The sequence below is a fragment of the Cryptotermes secundus genome, unplaced genomic scaffold (genome assembly GCF_002891405.2).
Source record: "Cryptotermes secundus unplaced genomic scaffold, Csec_1.0 scaffold162, whole genome shotgun sequence".
In the NCBI taxonomy this organism is placed as follows: domain Eukaryota; kingdom Metazoa; phylum Arthropoda; class Insecta; order Blattodea; family Kalotermitidae; genus Cryptotermes; species Cryptotermes secundus.
The window spans coordinates 1,510,414-1,533,530 of record NW_019739943.1 but is presented as its reverse complement, the minus strand read 5'-3'; the positions used below and the strand labels follow the sequence as shown (position 1 = coordinate 1,533,530).

Sequence of the window (23,117 nt, the reverse complement as noted above, 5' to 3'; positions counted from 1 at the left end):
GAGCAGTTTATGTTACAACCAATTTAACCCTTTTCTCATTGCATTTAAGTAAATCACAGATGCCCAGTGTCAGAAAGACCTATTTATGGATACCTTAATGTTAAATGCTAAACACACAGAGTTAACAATATTTCCTAACTTCCCATTTATATTATTCTCAAAGTCCTTTGGCACATTGCTAAGATATTATTATCCTACTTTCCTTATTTTTAAAAAATAAAAGCAAGCTTATGAGATCACCTTGTATCACCTTGTTGTCTGTGTTTGTGTGTCCCCCCCCCCCACAATTTTTTAATGCCTGAACCAATCTTTATGAACTTCATATGTATATGTTGGTGTAGGAGCCAGGATAGCATAGTCTGTATAGTGACTGGCTGTAGGCTGGATGACCAAGAGGTTGAAGTTAAAGTCCCGGTAAGGTCAAGAATTTTCTCTTCTCGTCATCCAGACTGGCTCTGGGGTCCACCCAGCCTCCTATCCAATGGGTACCAGGGGTACTGTGGCAGGAGTATGAAGCTGACCACACTTCCAACTAGTGCTAAGGTGAAGAAAATGTGAATCTATACATCCACTTCCCCATATTCCTTCATAGCATAATGCTTAATTAATTAAGCACAGGGATGTCAATTATCAGTTTAATTAATTTTTAATGTATATCTTGGTACCTGAGCCCATCTGAACTGCTTCATTCACAAATCTCTCCCATCAGTAATACCAACATTGAAGCCTCTCAAATTTCTGAGACAACCTTACATTGCTTGAATGCCTGTTCCACCTTCATGAAAATTGGTATACATACGATGCCAAATGTGGCCATCTCAATGGGGCACTTCAAAATTCCCTTTGATTAGTAATACCAACTTTACAACCTCTCAAATTGTTGTTATAATAACAATAATGTTACTTAAATGCCTGAATTGATCATCATGGAACTTTGTATATATATCATGCCACCTGAGTCCATCTCAACAGCATACATCACAAATCCCTCCCATCAGTAACACAAACATTACAGCTTTTCAAATTGCTGAGGCAAAACCTTAACATTGCTTCAATACCTGTACCAATCTTCATGAAACTTTCTTTGTGTGCATATCATGACATCTGACCCTATCTCAACAGCACATTTCATAGGCTGTGTTTGCTGTTTGTTTCATGCCGAGAAGAATCTTGAAGACAACTGGCATTAGAGTTGAGTTGAGGGTTCAGCTGTGGAGTGCTAATCAGCTGGCTACAGAAGCTGAAGAATCTCCATTGCTAAGATTCGTTACCAGGAAACATCTAGTGAAAACATTGCAGAGGAATAGCCACTGTTGAGAGATGTTATCAAGTAAAGACTAGTTAAACGAGACTGAGAAGACTTAGCATGGAGTGATCTGTAATGTGGACATAAGCAACAGTGTTACAGTTGTTGTAGTTATGACCTGTAAGTGGTCAGTAAATCTATTCACTAATCCTAACCCCATCTATAGTCACTCTGAAATGTGACAGTATGAATAAGAATACAAACCTGATACCTTATGTAAACAGATATACTTGTAAATATTATATGCATTTTAAAACATTTTTAATTCAATTAGTAAGCATAATAAGCATACAGGCGAATATGTGTGTGTGTGTGTGTGTGTGCATGCGCGCGGGTGTGCACACATACATATATGTAAAGTAAAAAAGTAAAGGTATCCCTGTAACCGGCCGTGGAGGCCCATAGGGATGTTAGATGTCGAGGTTCCCACATTTTCTTGACAAATGGCTCATAGATGGCGGTAAGGTTCTCAGCGTTACGTGCCAGCAGCCCTTTACCACCAAGAACATTCCAAGAATATTCCTGGTACTCATTTCTGTTAGAGGCTGAGTCAACCCCAGGGCCACACTGCAGCTGGAAGGATTAGGTATATTGAAAAAATCCAATGACCTCATTGGGATTCGATCCCGCAACCATCTGGCTTGTAGCCTAGTGCCTCAACCAACAACACTACAGCATGCCCCCACATACATATATGGTAAGTGTAAAAAAGAATCTGGTTGAAAACATAAACAAATATATTATATTGCCAGGAGATGACCTTCTAAAGGTCAACATATGTGGCCGAGTAAATGACTTGTGAAGTTATATATATATGTATTCATTCTACGAAAACGGTTAAAGTATATAAAATAATATCTCTTCCTTACTGAGGATTTTTGTTACGGGATTATGACAAGCTCATTTCTCTTACACATACACTACCACATCTACACAACAATTCCTACAAGCAGGATTATTATAAGGCAAATTCTACAAATTTTTCCAAATTTAAATTAATTCATAAAAGCCTATCTTACAAAATGGGGCACAGGATCATAAACATTGTGTCATAAACAAAAATAATGACAATGTGACTCATACTAACAAAGTAACACAACAGGTATACACAATTTCTTCAAACTTCTGTTGAACAGGAAGATGATAAACATGGACATAACCTTCAACATTAATTGTTTAATAAAACCAATTTATAATACAGATATGGCATACATTTTCTCTGCACACGTGTGTAAGCCACAAATTCAATGCGACTGGTGTCAGTTGTGTATTCACACATTCTAACTTACTCTGAAGTAAATTATAATATGAAAGTAAGAAAAATGCATGATAATTATTAATCATACACACATCTTCAGATATTGATACATTCTACTTCGCTGTTAAACAACATAAACACATTAGTACTTCTCCGAGATTACAACCTTTAGAAGAAATCGTTTGCTATTCAGTTCTTAACACAGAGGAACGTCAACATCTTGCCTACAGAACAAACTGTATCAGTCGCTAATCATGTTTTCTACTAAGCGATGCACCCTAACACACAAATTTAAATAATTCACACCATGTACACATATGTAGGTGTGCCAGGTATGTGACTCTGTTTATGCCTCGCCAATGACGTATCAAATGGGAAGCCCTTACCACAGATATCACAAGTATGTCTATTCTCACCTGTATGGAGACGCTCATGACGGCGGAAACTTGATCCATCTGCAAATGCTCTGTTACACACCTGGCAGCTGAACGGTTTTTCACCCGTGTGTGTTCGTCGGTGAGTCAAGAGATGAGACTTGGTGATGAACATTTTGTCACAGTTTTCACACTTGTATGGTCTTTCTCCACTATGAATCCTCTTGTGGGCAACAAAGGTTGAACTTGTTGAAAAAGTTTTCTGACATACAGAACAACAATATGGTCTCTCTCCAGTATGAATCCGAACATGTTTTTTCAATCCACAAGAATCTACAAATGAATTACCACACTCATCACATTTGTATCTCTTGATTATCGTTCCATTAGGACCATGAGTACGTTCATGCTTGACATATGCCGAGCGGTCTGCAAAGCTGCGTCTGCACAGCCTGCACTGAAAAGGCCGTTCACCCGTATGAACTCTGCGGTGAGTAACGAGATGAGAATTTGTTGCAAAAGCCTTGTTACACACTTCACACTGATACGGCCGCTGTCCACGATGGTACCTCATATGGTTCATTAATGCAGTGCTTGTAGGATAGTTCTTGAAGCATATCTCACAAGTAAATGGCCTATCAATATCAACATAATGCAATCTACGATTGTCCTTAATGCACATATTACCACAATCATTCATACACTTGCAATCTGAAACAATTTCACGGCCTAATTGCATGTTGCCAAATTTGCCAATATTGTCGGCGTCTGTAAAGCTATGAGCTGACAAACCTTCAGTTTTTATAGTATGACCTACAACATTAGTATTTTCCACTGAACAAGAACAAGGTCCATGGCTGCACTGCTGCTCCTGATGAGGGTTTAAGTCACCATTTCCATCTGTACTGACAATGACGAAGTTGGTGTGTAACTTCCCATTTTCAGCTTTAGCGTCTGGAACATGATTAGTACAGCCAGCAGTAGAGCAATTCCTCATGTTCATAACTTTGTGACATGCAGCACCTACAGTAAAGCTAGCAGTTAAGTTCTGGCCTGTGCTTTCATCCTGTGCTTGCAATGATTTCTCTTCATGACACATGTAAGTAATTTTTGACATAATACATTTAGTACAATGATGTAAGTGGCATGCTTTGGACTGCGTCCGAGTTACAAGTATATCCCTATCGTCTGAGTGGTCACCAGTATTGGTCTTCGCATCAGCATGGATGGGCAGCAAAGGTATTGTTTGTAAGTATTTTGAGACAGTATTGGTAGCAGCATCACGACGTGCAGGATTACCCTCAACTGGAGGAATAACAGATGGTGGGGAATTATGTTTGACTGAGGAATCGATGGCATGTTTCTGGCTGAGATTCTGATGCCTACTAGAATCTGTATTTGTACTACTTTCATGTGCAGATGCTGTTGATGTTGTTTCTGTGTTTGAGTCATTAGGATGAAGGGAACGGATGGGGTCAAATAAGAAAATTCCACTTGACCTCTGCTGGTTCAAAACATAATTGAGGAAAGTGTTAGAATCACACACATCACCATTTGAAAGGCCACCAATCCCAGCAGGAGTACCATCTAGACGACAAACACCCCCTCCAGGTTTCAAAGATCTGTAATAAGAACACTGCATCAGCTTCATGCTATTCATAACATAACACAGTTATGTAGTTACTATAGGATTCTGACGATGGTGTATAACACATATAGATATTGGGTTTTGGGACTTTATCCATCATCCTGGTTTTAAGATAACTAAGAAAAAAACGACATTTCAGAAACTGGATCTGTTTCCGTCCTCAGGTGAGGGAAAACACCTATTCTGTTGGGTCCCTTAGAAAGAGCTAGCCTCAATCACTGAACCTTTTTTTTTTATTTTTTTTAGAACCTAATAGAAATTAATAAAAACATATATCACGTCATACAGTATGTGAATTGGTGACTTCATTGCTGATAATGGGGATCCAAATGGGAGAAACACAGTTATCACTGTGCATAACCATATAATATACATATCACTTTTGAGTCTAACTCAATAAATCCATACAGCAAAGTTCTTGAGAAGCTAATTGTCACTCATGTAGTCAACAAAATTTCCACCTTTCATAGAATTAAAAGATTCATTAATTATCTCTATTGTGTGCCAGATAAATCCAGTCCGCCATCCTGGTTGATCAAGATCCATTCAAAATTATCTTTAGATCTAAACCTAGGTCTTCCAAACAGTCTCCTTCCCTCCTTGTTTTCTGATCAAAATATAATAATTGACTTTCTGGACATTATTTATTGTCCTATTTTTATTTAGAGCAACAAAACGTTGCAGATTCAGTCCCCATCATTAGGTAAAAAGCCTACTCAGTTGGGCTCAATTAACAGAGCTAGTCCCTATCTCCAGACATTATCTTTCATTTTAATTTTAATTAAAGCAACATTTGAGAGACTGGACCCCGTCTCTGTCCTCAGATAAAAGGCTTACTCATTGTACATACATGATGTTAAACAGTTAATTTTAATTACAGTCGATACTCTTAACAAGAAGAAAGTTCATTAATCCATTCACTGGTTCATAACAAGATCCAAAAGCATGCTTGTGTTAGCAGTACTAAGCCTTCAGTTTTGAACATAGAAGTGACGAAGAAAATCAAGGAATAATCAGAAAAGAGAACCTGACATGTAATATGGCATGAGCCAAGCCCATAAATGTAAAGATAAAAAAAAAGAAGCTAAAGCTGTCCTTGTAACGGGCTGTGCAGGACCATAGAGTTGTGAGATGTCGAGGTTTCCATATTTTCCAAATAACTGGCTCCCAGATGGCGGTGAGGCTGTAAGCCTATGTGCCAGCCACCCTTTAACCCCCCTCCCGCCCAAGAACAATTCCTGGTACTCATTTCTGTTAGACCAAACAACACAAGCATGTTATACCTGTCTCCTTGAATGATGGGGCCTTCATGACCCAGATATGTTGCAGATTGGTGGAAGTGCTGAGATCCTTGTTGAACACTCTCACCACTTGATATCTGTCCTGCGGTGTAACAATGCTGAAGCCAGGGAGGTAATTCTGGTATCGCAGAGCACCCAGTCATCCCCCTGTGGTGAAAACAGGGAGCAATGCGACTTCCAGTTGCGGATGTGTGCTGAGAGTTCTGCATGTTCACTGCTAACCTTGATGGTGCTGGCTCACTTGAAACTTCAGAACACCCTGATGGAGTTTCTTGTGGTATAGTGTCTTGTGTAAGTGAAACCTAAACAATACAAAATAACCACATATTTTTGCTTATGTTCACACTGTTTTATTTAAAATTACATTGCTATGTCAGCGACCGCCTCTGTGATCTAATGGTCTGAGTTCCTGACTACTGATACAGAGGTCCAAATTCGATTCCTGGCGCTACCAGATTTTCTGAGATATAGTGGGTCTGGAGCGGGATCCACGCAGCCTTGTGAGGATAACACAGGAGCTATTTCAAAGAAACAGCGGCTCTAGTATAGAAAACCGAAATTAATGGCTGTGGGGATTCGTTGCACTGACCACGCAACACCCTCTATCCACTAAAGTTGGCACTAACTTCTCTCACAAGCAGCGGTCACTCAGTCAGTATAGTTTGCTTGCAGACTGAAACCACAGAGTTTTTTGTTTTGTTGCTATGTCAGCTGCAAATGCTGTGTAATAGCAGTGAAAAAAAAACACTATCAATGCTTCTGAAGAGTCAGATGAAAGGCGAATAACAAGCCCAAGTTTCATTGAAATCCATCAATTATTAGAGATGTTATCCCTTGCTAAGTATAACCAAACACAATAAACATGAAATTTAAATGCCCACATAATAAATTCTCCCGCAGCATATTTCTGACATGGTAATTAAATGCTTCCTCTCTCAGAGTTAAAGTACTGCATTTCATTCAACAACTAAATAACAGGAGAGAGAAACAGAAGATCAAACACAGCCACAGTGTAAGGACAAGAGCACACCAAGGAAACTGGTAACTGCAATGCAACCGCAATTTCCGAGAAATGTCGTCAATGTCAAGCAGACAACTGGTTTCCAGATTAGTAAGCACACACTGAGGAAATTTATGTCCGAGTGGTGCTCACATCAGCTTCAGTGAGTATGTTCGTCTGACATAATGAATGATGGTATTTTTTAAATGCATGAACATACCTTCTGCAATGAAAGATAATAATAATATCGGTTCTGTCAAACTACGGTGGTAGCTGAGACTGGCTGAGATGGCGTGAGAAGACAGGAGGACAACCATAAGGAAAATATTTGGAAGTTAATTAATTTATTTTAATTAAGGTCAATTTACATACCGTATTTACGCATGTATAGGCTGCACATTTTTTGCCAAAAATTCAAGAGGAAAACTGGGGTGCGGCTTATATTCGAAATCACACTTCATTTAAAAAAAATTATATTCATAATTAGTAATACAGGGTGTTCTACTCCTGAAATAATATTCCAACAAAATTATTTTTTCTATAATTTCTGTCTGAAAATTGTGCTGCGGCCTATACACGCATGCGGCCTATACATGCGTAAATACGGTATTTTAATCAGGAAATATCGCGTTCATATGTGATGCAAAATTCTGACATATAGTGCAACTATTTTAGTAAGACAGAAGACACCTGATGATGGCTGTATGCAGATGAATTCTGTAATGTGGAAGAAGGGTGACTGTATAATAAGCTGCATTTAAGATGGAAATATATGTGAACTAAATCATATATTGATGCAACAAGATGCTGAAACACAGTGTTAGGGAAAGAAAACATTGCATGCATGTGTTCTTCTGTGACAATTTAAACTGAAGTGATAATAATGTTTCGAAAGAAATTAACCAGGATCCAGACTCCTTCATCTCATTAGAAATTTTTTCCCAAGCCAAATCTATTTTGTCCTGCCTAGCACAGTCTGGGTGGCATTTTTCAGATATATAAGGCTTTTGCTCAATTAACTGCACAAAAACAAAATTAGCAGCTTCGTCAACATTTCGTGCTATCTTAAGAAACAAATGAATCACTGAAGCGAGTTGTAGAACGGCTGACACTAGGAAACCATGCAGCAACGCAAGACTGGCATGCTCCATTGCTTCAAAGTTGAGTTTCTCAGTCTTTCTGTGAGTTGCATTGCCGTTTCCTCAATTTGCACTGCTCCATTAAGTAACATGTATTCCATTCATGCTGATAACAATTCTCGGAAATTGAGATTGCATTGCAGTTGCCAGTTTCCTTGGTGTGCCCTCACCCTAAGGATTGGTACGGCACACTCCCTTAATCCAATCTAATCAACTCTCACTCACTCACTCATGGAGCTGAATCCTTCTTGAGAAGCTGCCAATTGTGCAGCTACTCAAGGATTTCCCCGCATTTTATGGAACCCGAAGGTTTATTACCATCTTCACAAGAGCCCTCCAGCATCCCTACCCTGAACTAGATCAATCCAATCCACACCATCCCATCCTATCTCTCTGAGATCCATTATAATATTGTCCACCCACCTATGCCTTGGTCTTCCCAGTGGTCTCTTTTCTTCTGGCTTTCCCTCCAATATCCTATATGCATTCGTTTTCTCTCCCATTCGTGCTACATGCCCTGCCCACCTCAGCCTCCTTGACTTGATCACTGTAATTATACTCAGTGAGGAGTACAAGTTACGAAGCTTCTCATTATGCAGTATTCTCCAACCTCCTGTCACTTCGTCTCTCTTTGGTCCAAATATTCTCCTCAACACCCTGTTCTCAAACACCCCCAGTCTATGTTCCTCCCTTAATGTCAGAGACCAAGTTTCACACCCATACAGAACCACAGGCAAAACTATAGTTTTGTATATTCTAATTTTTGTTTTTAGACAGCAGACGAGAAGACAAAAGGATCTGGACTGGAAGCTACAACACGGTCCACAGCCTATTGTCTTCTGTCTGTCATCTAAAAACATAAAAATTAGACTATATAGAACTATAATTTTGCCTCTTGTCCTGTATGGGTGTGAAACTTGGTGTCCGACATTAAGGGAGGAACACAGACTGATGGAATCTAATCTACTTAAACTGCAAATTACAGTACAATACTTACTGTGTTAGCAGATGTCTCTGTGGCACAGGTGTCCTCGTTATTTTCAAGCTTGACACTGACAAAACATTCTGGCAATATCTGAGTCAGACGATCAAAGTTGGAGTCTTCATCTTCCCCCACATGGGCACCTCCACTGCTCACTGAGATGGTGGCGGTGGTTGTGGTGGTGGCTGTGATGGTGGTAGCAGCACCACTTTCTGATGTCAGTGTGCCATTGCAAGATTCCATGTTCTTGCATCATTGCATTGTCTCTGATCCCACCCTGCAGAAGTACAGATGTTCATAAGTATTAAATACAAATTATGCATCAACACATGTTAGCTATTAACATGTGATTTACAAGGGGCGTTCAAAATGTAATGAGACTACTCACATTACTCATTATCTGAGGATTCCTGAGGTCTGGGCACTTTCCTTCTGGAAGTAACACCCTTCCTGTGCTATACATTTTTGCAGCTCCCCACCCACTTCTTAACCACATGCAGTAGGCCATTTCCAGACATCCTGCATAGAACAATGAAAGTGGTTTCTTTCACATCAGTATTAGTGCTTCATTGGGGCACGCGGTAGTATAGTTGGTTGAGGCACTATGCTACAAGCTGGAAGGTCGCAAGATTGAATCCCAATGAGGTCATTGGATTTTTTCAATTTACCCGATCCTTGTAGCTGCACTATGGCCCTAGGGTCGACTCAGCCTCTAACAGAAATGAGTACCAGGAATATTCTTGGAATATTCTTGGGGGTAAAGGGTGGCCGGCACGTAGGGCTGATAACCTTGCCACCACGTATGAGCCGACTGTCTTGAAAATGTGGGAACCTCAACATCTCACAACCCAATGGGCCTCCACGGCCTGTTACAGGGATACCTTTACTTTCATTTTATTAGTGCTTAATTTGTCCTTGCAGCTCATGCTTAAGCACTGCAAACGCCAAAAATCACATGGGGCAAGGTCTACAGTACAGGGAGGGTGTTCTGCAGGTGATTCACCAATGTCTGCAAGCATCTTCATTGTCACAAGAGCAATATCTGGCCACACACTGTCTTGAAGCAGAGACCACCATTCCATCTAGAACTCCATCTTCTTTTTCCTACCAGTGTTCCTTAAATGAGTTTTAAATGCATTTGCAGAGGAAACACCATTCACAGGTTGCTTCCAATGTAGGCAGTATTGAAGAATAATGACTTTTGAGTAAAAAAAAAACAATATCAGCATACCTGTCTTGACAGTGATCATCATCACTAATCTGTCAGACAACAGACAGGGCCACAGTCTCTTCCAAAACAGTTCCTCCACTTAATGCGATCTCGAGCTTTCTCCTTCAAATAAAAATATCCTCTTCTGTCCCCAAAGTCATCCAGCATCTTCTTACGTCTTCTTTGTCTTCTGGTCATTTCTATCTGCCCCTCTGGTTTGTTTTGTCTCCAAAGAAAACATCTCCCATACATGGTATCTCTGTTTTTGGAAAGAGACTATCCAGGAAGTGATAATGTGGTAGTTTTTCCATTTGCTTTCCACATTGCAGTACAACAGCCATTCAAACCACTCTGGTCACGCCTGTTGCTATACGAACTTGAACCATCTCTAGCATCATTTACTCTGTGCTTCAAGTTGCCGCCGATGACACTGCTTCCAGCATTAGTTTCTGGTTTTTGGTGTCTCTCTTTGTCTGATGCCTACCCTTTAACCTGTCCAGCAAGGGAGGCCCTGCCAGTAGCTACTCTACCACTGGTATAGTTCTCAGGGTCCCTGGCATACTCAAACCCCCTCACCATGATATTGACAGTGATACTGTGCAAAATTTCTTTCATGATAGAGAATTTCTGTGTTTCCATACATATGACCACTGTTTCAATTCCAAGTCAAAATGTCTTATGCATGACACACCACAGTCCATTAATGATGACAAAAAGTCAGAGTTCTGTTCAATAAAAGTAATATTTTGTTGGGAGACTTCCACACAACTTCTATTCTGCTCTTCACCAAGGTCACAAAGAACCCACCTTCCACACAATTGAATTACGCCTAATTCCACTGTACTAAGATGAACCCTCTACAATTACATGTTTAAATTGCCAAACAATTCCCTTAATGATAATCTCCTGTCCTTCAGCAGTTGTTCAGCTTTAGCTATACACAGATCTGTGATAACAGTGCTTCATCTCCCACTTAGAACACCATCAATCACCCTTTTGCTTCCAACTTTAGCATGCTTACCCCATCAAAATCACTGTAGCTGGGTTCAATTAATCTGTTCCACACACACTGTAACATATTTAACGTCTCTTCACTGCTTTTCCCAAGCTTCACACAAAACTGTATCACACATCTCTGCCTTATATCACTGTTTCACAACTGAAAAGCAGATTTCATACAAGAAACTGCATGTGCCTATGTGAGCATGCACATGAGCACACACACACATAAAACAGAAGGCAATCTTTGAACCAGTAGTCAAACATACTTGATGAAGCAACACAGTGCATCCATCATCTCAATCAAGGCCACCACAAATAAACAGTGGTGCCAATATCATTACTTTCCAAACTCCCTCACAGTTAAATAAATAAGTGACATACATACTACACAACTAGGGGAACGCAGTAGTGTAGCTCGTTGAGCCACTGTGCTACAAGTCAAAAGGTCGTGGGTTCGAATCCTGATAAGGTCAGTGGATTTTTCAATTGACCTTATCCTGTTATATTTTAGCATCCTGTTGCACTGATTTATGTCCATGATCTATTCTGATCGTCTTACAGTGCATACATTTACATTTAAATGTATGCACTGTAAGATGGTCAGAATAAATCATGGACCTTATCCTTCCAGCCGCACTACGGCCCTCAAGTCAACTCAGCCTCCAACAGGAATGTGTACCAGGAATCTTCCTGGGAGTAGAGTGCGCCCAGCGCATAAGGCTCACAACCTCACCACCATATGTGAGGCAGATGTCTAGAAAATGTGGGAGCCTAGACGTCTCATAACCCTATTCACCTCTGTGACCTGTTACAGGGATAGCTTTATTTTTATACCACACAAGTACAGGGAACCCACCTTTTCATCAATATTTCATTCATATGACTTGGCTATACATATATAACAAACATTAATGTTACAATACTCTAATATTTACGAATTCTGAGGTTCTCTCAGCAGTGGCTAGATCATATTCTGGTATGTGATATGATGTAGTTTAGTAGATGGGCACAAATGTTCCAGTGGAATCTGCAGGACAGAATATTCCACATTCTAGTTGGAAGATGGAGGGAGCAGGCTCCTCTAAAACTATGGTACCCCATATACAATCTACATTTATAATGAGCTTCTACCCTGCCAAATGACCAATCAAGGCACATTTCTTATTGCATATCATTCACACATACATTAAGACAAAGCAAAACCATGTAAAATACGTTATCAGCAATCTCTGTCTATGTTGTTCATGGAGCTCCCTATTGTATTTATTATTCAGTGTTTACAAAATACTCAGTCAGCAGCTAACAACAATTCACTAGCCATGGAACTCCACATCTCTTATGGAATGTAAAAGTTCATATTTGGCTTCATAAAAGCAAGCCACTGGCCCTTATCCTGTGCCAGGCAAATCTTGTTTACACCCTTGCACCCTAATCCTTAAATATCCATTTTAATATGATGGAGAGTCAGTAAATATGTCACAAATGGATATAAAATGTAAAATATGTGATATTCAAGCACGGCAAAAACATTTATTTCACAACATATCTCTTGTCCCATCGCTTTATCAATGTATTGAAATCCACAGTACAGAAGTATTTTGACTGTCTGCACTTCCTAATCTCCATTTCAACTTCTTCGTCATCACTGAAACATTTGCCTCCAAGATGTCTTTTTAGCAGACCAAACAGACAGAAGTCACTAGAGGCCAAGTCGGGCCGTAAAGCAGATGTTCAAGAGGTTCCCACCATAGTTTTTTAATTCTCTCCTGGGTTGCTTGTGTTGTATGGGGTCTGGCACTGTCATGATGAAGCAGCACCCCTCTTGGTACTTGGCCTGGATGTTTATTGAATCCTGAAGCTTCAACAGAACTTCACAGTACAATGCAGAATTCACATTTTCACCACACTTCTGAAAACTGGCTAACAGTACTCCCTCAGAAACACAAAACACAGAAAGCAGAACCTTCCCAGCTGATGGCATAACCTTAAACTTTCTGGTTGAACAAGAGGGTGAAGTGGGATCTTTCCACTGCAACAATCATGCACGATGCTGTATGCTAAACCATGGAAACACCCTAGTGCAGTAGTTACACTGTCTATCATTATCCTCCTGTCAGCTAGAATCAACTCTTCCACCTGCTGCACAGTTGATCCACTCATAATCTCAAGAGGGTGACCTGGCCAGGCATCACCTGTGACTTTCGAACATCCCTCACAGAATTTTTTTAACCCAGTTTTCAACCACTTTATGCAACAAACACTTCTGACCATAAACAAAAAACATTTATCAATATTGTTTGCATTGTGTCCACAATAAATGCATACCAGAATTCTGCTCTTCGGTAGGATGCTCCTCAAGCAGTCACCATTTTGACTACTGAAACCAGCCTTTGAACATGTACATGTGCGTCTGCTACCTACAACATGAAGCTGGACAGTGCTGCTACCTAGTGATGCACATAGAAAACCTATTACATCCATTACAGCTGTTTTACTTCCACCTGGACCCATCTACTGACTCCACCCTGTATCATCCTACCATTTGTGCCTATGTGTTTTCAGGCTAAGTCTAGAATGAATAAGATGGAAATTCTAAACACCATATTACATTTCAATCCAAAGGTATGCCATGGAGGTAATGATATGAACAGAAGAGTAACAAAAAATTTAACAATGCTATATGCAAATAACACAGTTTTTAAAGTTATTCCACTGCATTCAATTACAATTATCAATATCACAAAATATTTATTCTGAAAACAGCATACCAAATAACGGATTTCCATTACGAGGAATAAGATTCGGCTCTATGCTACAAGTCGGAAGGTCGCGGGTTCAAATACCGATGAGGTCATTGGATTTTTTCAGTTGACCTAATCCTTCTGACCGCACTATGGCCCTGAGGTTCACTCAGCCTCTAACAGAAACAAGTACCAGGAATTAAATAAATAATTTTCCTGGGGAGTAAAGCGCGGCCGGCGTGTAAGGCTGACAACCTTATCGCCATCTTTGAGCCGATTGTCTAGATAATGTGGGACCCTTAACGTCTCACAACCCTATGGGCCTTCATGGCCTGTTACAGGGATAGCTTTACTTTACTTTTTACTTCATGCAAAATAAATGTCACATTTTGAAATAAAACTCTCATTACATTTCATAACAATGACATGTTCCATTAATACTAAATGAATGTAAATGGCACAATTCCATTAAACTTTTCATAGTTGAAAAGATTACACTGCGTTTCTATATTATATTTGCCTCCACATGTGAACGGCGTGTATCTGTCTTACCCAACCTAACCTCATTTCTATTAAATACTTCAAATTTTACATTAATCCTTTCATGACATAGATGACACTGCTAGTATTCACAATAGCACATACAAGTACATACAGCAATTGTTATATTTTATTTATTTTTCTTAATATAAAACATAATATACAGCGAATGTGAGGTACTAAGGGCAAATGTGATCGATAAAGTTTTTCGCTAGGCATACCATTATTACCGTAAGCAATATACAATCACAGCTGAACTACAACATTCTGCCTACAGTCATTTATACCCACCGTGAATCTTTTGGCACGCCCCCAAACCATACAACATGCAATCTTTAACGAACACTTTCAATTCCACCAATATCCACATTACATCACAACGTCTATTGATCCAAGCTAAACATAGCAAGTCAATTGCGTGACCGATGTAGTCGTACTTATATTGAAGTTCACGCACTATATTCGTATGAACATATTACATAGAATATGAACACATTCAATACTAAATACTGATCAAGAAGTGCTTATAATGTTACTTTCCATGAAAAATTAATTTCTTCGTCAAATAGTCTTAAGCTGTCAATCAGCAAGAATGACGGATACATATGATCATACTTACACAACTGGGATATTATATTCATATATGTAAAATATACAATTAGCAGCAATAGCCGACACCTCGTCCTTTATGCGTAATAAAAACTATCAGTGCAATAATAACAATTTAATTACACAAGAAACGTTCATACATTCCCCGATCACCAACATTTCTTTCCCACCTCCTTGGTCATAGATAACACATTGCTTTCAGTGGCACCAACAACTTTACTGCCATCTCTATGCCTTACTCCGTGTCAACCGCCAATTGCAAACGCGATCGGTAACATTGATAACCTTGAAGAAAGCAGTCTTCTGGGATTTGGCACCGTGTATAACCACATATACACGGTGCCAAATCCCAGAAGACTGCTTTCTTCATAGTCACCGCCGTGAAAGCCTCAAATCTTACATTGATAACCTTTCTTTTCAGCCTCCATTTGCAACTAGATTGTCTCGATCGGTTTTGATATAATCAGTTTTGGAATCAGTCTCGGTCGGTCTCGATGATTGTCCACAGATTGACAAAGGGCAAAAATAGTCAGTATAGAAAGGAAATGTGATGGGAAGTTAGAAAAAGATGGTTATGTTGTTCCACATTCATTCATTCATTCATTCATTCATGTTTATTCATCCTGTAGATCAGATTACATTGATATAGGACATGTCACATAATATAAATTATAAAATTAACAAAATACAGTAGATTCTAAACCAGTAAACACTCAAGATATGTAATGACTACTTACATCTAGCATGTATCACAATCTAATATATCACAGTCCATCCATACATTCATACATTCAACATTCACTATCCATAGATCGGACCACACAGGTGTAGAACATGACACAAGTAATAAATTATAAAATTAGCAAGGTGCGAGAATTCATAACAAATAAAATCACAAAATATGTAATGACTATCATATCTAGCATATATCAATATGCAGCATAACAAAATTTATCCAAACATTCATTCACTCAAATAAATTATAAAATCAGCAAGATACAATAAGATCAAAACCAATAAACTCGCAAATATGCAATGAGTATTCACATCAAACACGCAACAATTCCAACAATTCAGAATTATCTATACATTAATCAATTCATATTTACCCATATCACAGATCAGACTACATTAAAATAGGACATATCTCATGAAACGAGTTGTAAAACCAACAAAATTACAACAAATTATAAACCAACAAATTCACAAAATATGTAATGCAATATCACATGCAACATATATAACTATCCAGCATTACAGAATTTATCATTCATATAGTCATCAATTGAGTAGTAGCATCTATTTATGAGCAAATTCTTAAGTTCCCTTATAAACTGGTTTTTATTGTCAAGCTGTTTAATACTATTGGGTAATTTATTATAAAAGATACAGCCAGCAACAGAAGGTTTGCTGTTATAAAGTTCTAAGTTATGCACCCATTTATGGTAGTCATTTTTGTTTCTAGTATTGTGAGTGTGTACTTGTTTATTTACCGTACAGTTACACTTATTAGTTGCATATAAAATGGTTTGAAATATGTACATTGAATATAATGTTAAAATCTTTAGTTGTACAAAACTGTCTCTACAAGATTCTAAGGGTTTTAGCCCAGCAGTGTACCGTACGGCTCTTTTTTGAAGAATAAAAATTCTTTTAGTAAGTGCCTTAGCACTGTTTCCCCATACTACAATTCCATATGATAAAAAGGGGAAGATCAAGCCATAATACAACATTCTTCTGCCCTTTAGGTCTAATAATTTAGCAAGTCTATTTAATAAAAACAAGTTACGACTAATTCGACTACAGGTTCTATCAATATAAACATCCCAACTCAAGGTGCTGTCTATTTCCACACCCAGAAAGTTTATACTATTCATATTTTCTATTTCCATATTCTTAACTAAAATTTTATATTTATAGTCCTGCCTACATTGCTTTGTTTGAAAAAAAATGCAGTGCGTTTTGGTTGGTTTCCTACTTCCTGCAGAACCGTGTTTATTTCTTATAGGTTATTAACATTCCGCAAGGTTTACAGTTTTCTGTCGTGATCCCTTATAATATGACAATGTAAACATTTCTGATGAACGTGCTGTCTTCTTCCCCAAGAATGGAGCCAGCAGGTCCCCCCCCCCCAAAAAAAAACTTTAATACGTATAAATAAATAAATAAATATTTAACTGCTTATGACGCTTATGACGGATCTACTTCCTTACCCTAGTCCTATAAACAAACTGAAATATAAAACTATTTGAAAGGGAAGAAGGGGGGTGAATTACGAGAAACACAAAATTCTAGAGAATGAAGAATATACAAAATATTAACAATAGAAATTATTAGTCTTTCTTTTGTAATTGTGTAAGTAATCTTAGACGGCTTAGACGTACGTTTGTAAGTTTACCGAACTGCAATGACCATAGTGTGACAAGGTAACTTTCATCATTCCGGTCCCACAGTCAGGGCTATTGAACAGCACAGTCGAACCAAACACCTGCCTCCTGGGTCGGCACATTGTTCAGAAAATTGAAATTATGAGATGAGTACAACTGTTATAAAAAGATTTATTTAACTGTGGGGGGAAGGATTTGCGTCTGCTGGGGCGGAATTTAGAAAGACTTGTCATATATCATTGTATCATGATCTACAGGATTAATAAAAGAATGAATGACTTCCTCCCATGCTGTCCACAATAGGTATATTAGTTTCCACATGGTATTTGGTTGGCTACTCTGATGAGTAAGATCTCGGGGATCTCGGGTGCGATCGGGTGGGTAGTTTTGCCGCCAAGATTATATATGCTTGTCTTGGCTGTGCATACTTTTAGGTTGTAGAAGTACGTCAGTTAGCGTTAAGCAGTTAATTTGCTATTGGTTTTTGGTGTTATTATTTAGAAGCAGATTAATTCCCAGCAATTGTAATTCATCTGGTAACTAAAAGTAGAGACATGTAATGAGTATTAATCATTTTTATGTTGGTTTTAATGACCATTGTGTTTATTTCAGAATTAAGAAGAATGGCCAAAGTTCAGTTGTGTAACGTTGTCGTGTTGGATAATCCGTCACCTTTTCTTAATCCTTTCCAGTTTGAATTAACTTTCGAATGTATAGAGGAACTGAAAGAAGGTACCTAGATGCACTATATATTTATCCCCAGTGTATGTTCTAAGTTAATCCAGTTTATACAAATTAGTATTTTTATTGAGTTATAGTATTTTTTCCAGTATGCAAAAGTAGTAGGATGTATTCAGAGACCATCAGCACCAAAAATTACCTTGGAATTATTAACATAACCTACAATAACACAAGTTTTTCTTACTCAATCATCAGTGGAAGGCAGACATTTTTTTAATGCACCGTTTATTTAATGATTTACTTGCTCAAATCATATTGTGTTGAATAGTAAAATATAATGACTAGGAGCGGCCACGGCTTAATTTTAGGTGCTAACTCAACATTTATTTGAGGGCCTAAGAGAAACCATTATAAAACTCACAATAGCCATGATCCTTCCGAAATATGAATGAGTCATCTCCAAGATTTAAGTCTGAAGGACACAGCATGACCTGACTATCTTCATAGAAAGGATAGTATTTCGTGGTATAATAAGTTATGTTCACAACTTTGCCTCTCCCTTTAATTGATCTAATATAAACCATTTCTCTACTGCTCAAGTTTGGTTTTATTAAGGATACTGGCCCTAAAAGAGGCTATTCAGACTCCACTAATGCATCTGGTCACCATATATCAGTTCTGTTTATGGTATTGGAGAATTTGTAATATAACTTAGCACATATCTTATGTAGGGTATTATTGAATTTATGTCAGTACAGACTGTTTTTTTCATGACAGTAAAGTATTGTTGAATGTTCATATTTATGATTTAAATAACATAAAATGGATGTGCTCTTCTTCTAGACTTAGAGTGGAAGATGATCTATGTAGGTTCTGCAGAAAGTGAGGAACATGACCAGATCCTGGACACAATATATGTTGGACCAATTCCTGAAGGGAAGCATATGTTTGTCTTCCAGGTATAATAAATATAGTATTAACCTGTTTTCTTCTGTGTTGAATTCTCATGGCTCCTAGGGCTAATGCAGTGTTAACCCTTTGTGTCTCCTGACACACTGCCCATATGTAACACAGTAAGACATAGTAGAATCTCATTTACATTTTAAGACAATATATTNACCACATATACACAGCGCCAAATCCCAGAAGACTGCTTTCTTCTTATTAAAGTCTGTCACAACACAACAATATAAAGGTGAAGGCTAGAATTAGCTTGACTACATGTTTTGGCACATAAAGCCATCATCAGGCAAACACATGATTACCATATTCACACACTACTGAACTGCAATTGCGATGGTAAAGTTGGATACTTGATAATACAGTATAAAATACGCCTGTAGGGTAGGCCAGACACTAGCATATGTCAAGACATGTAACAGTCAGGACACGATGTCTGCGACATGATGCAAAGAAAGGAGCACAGTTGAAACAAATGAGATTATGAAAACCACTGCACATCGGTCTGAGTTGTCATGCTAACGAATCATGAATGAAGCAATACTGCGTCTTTTGTCTCATATCTTGAGGCTTGTCTTGATGCAGTTGGTGTGCGGTTGCCCTAACAGACCACGGAGGCCATAAGGTTGTGAGACGTTGAGGCTCCCGCATTTTCCAGACAATCGGCTCACATATGTTGGTGCGATCAGCCTTACACGCTGGCTACCCTTTACCCCAAGGAAGATTCCTGGTACTAATTTCTGTTAGAGACTGTGCTAGATCATTTTATACTTTTACAAGTTTAAGTATTAATAATTACCCACATTTGCATTCAGTATCACAACAATCTGTTTTCATGGTCAGCGCAGGTACATGCATATACTTGTAAGCAATTATTACAACCAACTGAAGTAGTAATATAATTTTTTATAATGTTCAGCAGCAACCTATTGAACATATTATCATGGGTTATTGACTATATGTGAGGTTAGAATTGGTAATCGGATGTAACTACAACCATTTTATGGATCTACACACACTACAGATCAGTGTACTGCAGCATACAGAAAGGCTTTATGTGTTTTCAATGCAGTCCATGCCAAGGCTATATAATGAGGACACCAGCCAGAGTTAGTTGCAAGCCAGCTGCCATCCAGTGAGAATGTGCATAACAGACTGAGACCTAGCATATGCTGTAATGAGATGTAAAATTTGTAGGTTCACGATAGTGTTATAACTGTTTGTAATTGTGCATTATAAGAGTCCTGTGAATCCAAGCCCCATGTCTAAGTCACTGACATGTGACAGTATATATCAAAGTCATGGATTAAGTTATTTGGGGCAGAGCCACGTTGAATAATGTACCCAAGCTCTGGGTAGGGTAGAATAATCAAAGGGTTTAACGGTTAAGCTTATGGAGGATAGTTTATCCTACTAAAGGGAAATACATGCTGAATGTAAGCACTGCTTGCAGGCAAACCCTCCAGATGTGCTGAAGATCCCTGTTGTTGATGCACTTGGTGTGACAGTGGTGCTGCTTACATGCTCTTACAGACAGCAAGAGTTTGTGCGGGTTGGATACTTCATAAACAATGAATACACAGACCCCGAGCTTAAGGAAAATCCTCCAACGCAACCACAGTTTGATAAGGTTAGTATTGCACTGCAAGATGAAAGTAATAACTCAGAGACAAATTGTGAGTATTTGGAAGATGTGTTTCTCATTGAGCCTAGAAATGCAGCAAATAATATCAAATTGCTGTTCAGTTTGTGTGGTTAAAGCAGCGAAGATGAAAACTTAGCATTCAGAAGTTTTGGGAGCTATGTATCATTAATTTCTTACTGTCAGTCTGCAGGCTAATACAAACACACCCTAATATGAGTCATGACCATATTTCCTTGAAGCAACATGATTATGCAAGCAGTTTTTTTTCCATCTCGCTCCTATTTTGGAGCATATAGGACTGATTTCTCAGTTTCTTGATCATTCTTACAGATGTTAGGACTCCTTGGATGCGTTATCAGCTCATCACAAGGCCTCTACCTAAACACAGAATAAACAGATACACATATCAAACATCCATGCCTTGAGTGTGATTCGAACCCACGGTCCCGGCTTCCGAGTGAGCGAAGACAGTACATGCCTTAGACTGCTCTGCTACCGTGACCGGCTGTGGTGCAAGTAGTGCTGATATGAAATGTGGCATAGAAAAGTTTATACAGTATAATTTACTATGTGTCCTACCTGTATTGCCTTTGGTGTATGAACTTTTCAGACCAATATTATGAAAATGTGTCAAATTTTTTATCGTTAATGAAAATATAAATATTTTATAATAAATAGTCGGGGGAATTAAAGTCAGAAACATTGCACCAGTCAGGTTTTCTGTTCACACAATAAAACTTTTCACATTCCTTTATGTTACATAATTGTTACCGTCTACAAACACTGCAAAAACAACATTGATGGACAATATGAAACTTCTGCTATCTCTTCCTGTATGCAAAATACTAGTAGAGATGTAAAAGAACGTAAAAAGCAAAGATATAACACTCAGCATGTGATGGTAACATGTCAATCAATTTGTGAAGTTGCTATGAAAGGCTTTCTCCAGAGCAATCCTGAATGGGAAAATTACAATGTGAGAAGCCTTCAGAGTATTGGAGATTGTTAAATTGAATGATGTTTTGTTACAGGTTTTTCGCAATATTTTGGCTTCACAGCCCAGAGTAACCAGGTTTAAAATTAACTGGGATGATACAGACACATTGCATCAAACAACAGAAAACACTGCACATACATTGGAAGAAGAATTAGTTAACTCAAATAGTGCTGTGGGCTTCAGTGAAAGTAGCAGTCAGAGTGCAATGGAGGTGATGTGAATCTGTTAGCAAGAGTTGGTATTGATTGTGCGCATGTTTGTTCTTTCTGCTGACTTGTATGATGTTAAAATAGGCCAAAATTCACAAAATGCTATAGTTTTTTATAAGATTAGAACTACCAGGTACAAACTATTGTAGTTACTAATCCAAATCACCCAGTCACCAGGATACAGTTATAAAATATATGAAGTTGAAAATACAGTTTGAAGAAGTTGCAAGGTATTCCATATATGTTCTCATGCAGACTAGTCAAGAGTATTGTGGACTTCTAAAATATCTACCAGTTGAAACTTCCCTTTACATATTGGTATTAATGAATTTAGAAAGACTAACCTGTTTTCTGACAATGCTTGATGCTGATACTAAAAATATTATGATAACTGGGGCCTGAAAAGTAGTTAAAGCTCCCATTGGATCAATGTGCAGGAGCATGAAGAGAATAACAAAAGTGCAGCAATTGAACATGTAAGTGAAGCACACGGTATGACCTAGCTTTCCACATGGCAAAGGATGAGAACATAATTTTGTTTAAAAGAAGTATTTTTGTAAGTTTGGAATGTTCAAAGTTCTCCATCTCTTCGATGCTGTAAAGAAATAGGGTTATATTTTAAATCATGCTTCATAAAAATAGGTCCTTTAATAATGTTCATTAGCTGTCCTTTGTTACAGTATTTTTTGGTGGCTCATTTGCATTAAACAGTACTTAAAAAACCAAACTCAGAAACTGTGTGAAGCATCTTCCATTATCATATGAAACTAGGTACTGTGTAATCCTGAACAACTGTTCATTAGTTTTTTGAGTTTTACCTCGTAATAGTGTTTGAGTATTGTCTCCAAATTGAGGTTTTAAAATGACAAAATTCTCAGCTTTCTGGATTCACAGTTATAAGTATGAAATCTTAAGATTGTTAAATTACAGTATAATTGATTTGGTATTTTGCATATCAGCTGGGTAAGCCTGCTTTGTTAAAACTGTAATTCTTTTTTCTTTAAGTTATAATAAGAATGTAGTGTACAACTGCCTTCTGTGAAGGTGTAATGTAAAACCAAAATATATATAAAAAGTATGAAGTTTTTCTATAAAGATTTATGATCTTCCCCATTGATTTTCATTTAT

General features: G+C 38.2%; 2 protein-coding genes across 8 annotated transcripts; one reads left to right on the top strand and one right to left on the bottom strand.

The window, feature by feature from the left end:
- Positions 1–2,462: 2,462 nt before the first annotated feature.
- LOC111872075 (zinc finger protein 2 homolog) lies at positions 2,463–15,288 on the bottom strand. Of its 4 annotated transcripts, none has more exons than XM_023865611.2 (5): positions 15,121–15,288; positions 9,397–9,527; positions 9,024–9,285; positions 5,870–6,189; positions 2,463–4,560 (listed from the first exon to the last, which is right to left on the bottom strand). In XM_023865611.2, exons 3-5 carry the CDS (start codon positions 9,249–9,251, stop codon positions 2,865–2,867), a joined length of 2,244 nt encoding a protein of 747 aa, XP_023721379.1. In that variant the 5' UTR covers positions 9,252–9,285; positions 9,397–9,527; positions 15,121–15,288; the 3' UTR covers positions 2,463–2,864. The 4 variants fall into 4 exon arrangements, with proteins under 4 accessions (XP_023721379.1, XP_023721380.1, XP_023721381.1 ...); XM_023865612.2 differs by lacking the exon at positions 15,121–15,288 and adding an exon at positions 14,793–14,966; XM_023865613.2 differs by lacking the exon at positions 9,397–9,527.
- A 2,561-nt stretch (positions 15,289–17,849) lies between these two features.
- LOC111872059 (histone chaperone asf1) lies at positions 17,850–22,705 on the top strand. Of its 4 annotated transcripts, none has more exons than XM_023865569.2 (5): positions 17,850–17,874; positions 18,110–18,229; positions 19,022–19,137; positions 20,592–20,768; positions 21,815–22,705. In XM_023865569.2, the coding sequence occupies exons 2-5, from the start codon at positions 18,121–18,123 to the stop codon at positions 21,998–22,000; spliced, it is 588 nt and encodes a 195-aa protein (XP_023721337.1). In that variant the 5' UTR covers positions 17,850–17,874; positions 18,110–18,120; the 3' UTR covers positions 22,001–22,705. The 4 variants fall into 4 exon arrangements, with proteins under 4 accessions (XP_023721337.1, XP_023721336.1, XP_023721339.1 ...); XM_023865568.2 differs by having other exon boundaries at positions 17,868–17,940; XM_023865571.2 differs by lacking the exon at positions 17,850–17,874 and adding an exon at positions 17,892–18,021.
- Positions 22,706–23,117: the final 412 nt, after the last annotated feature.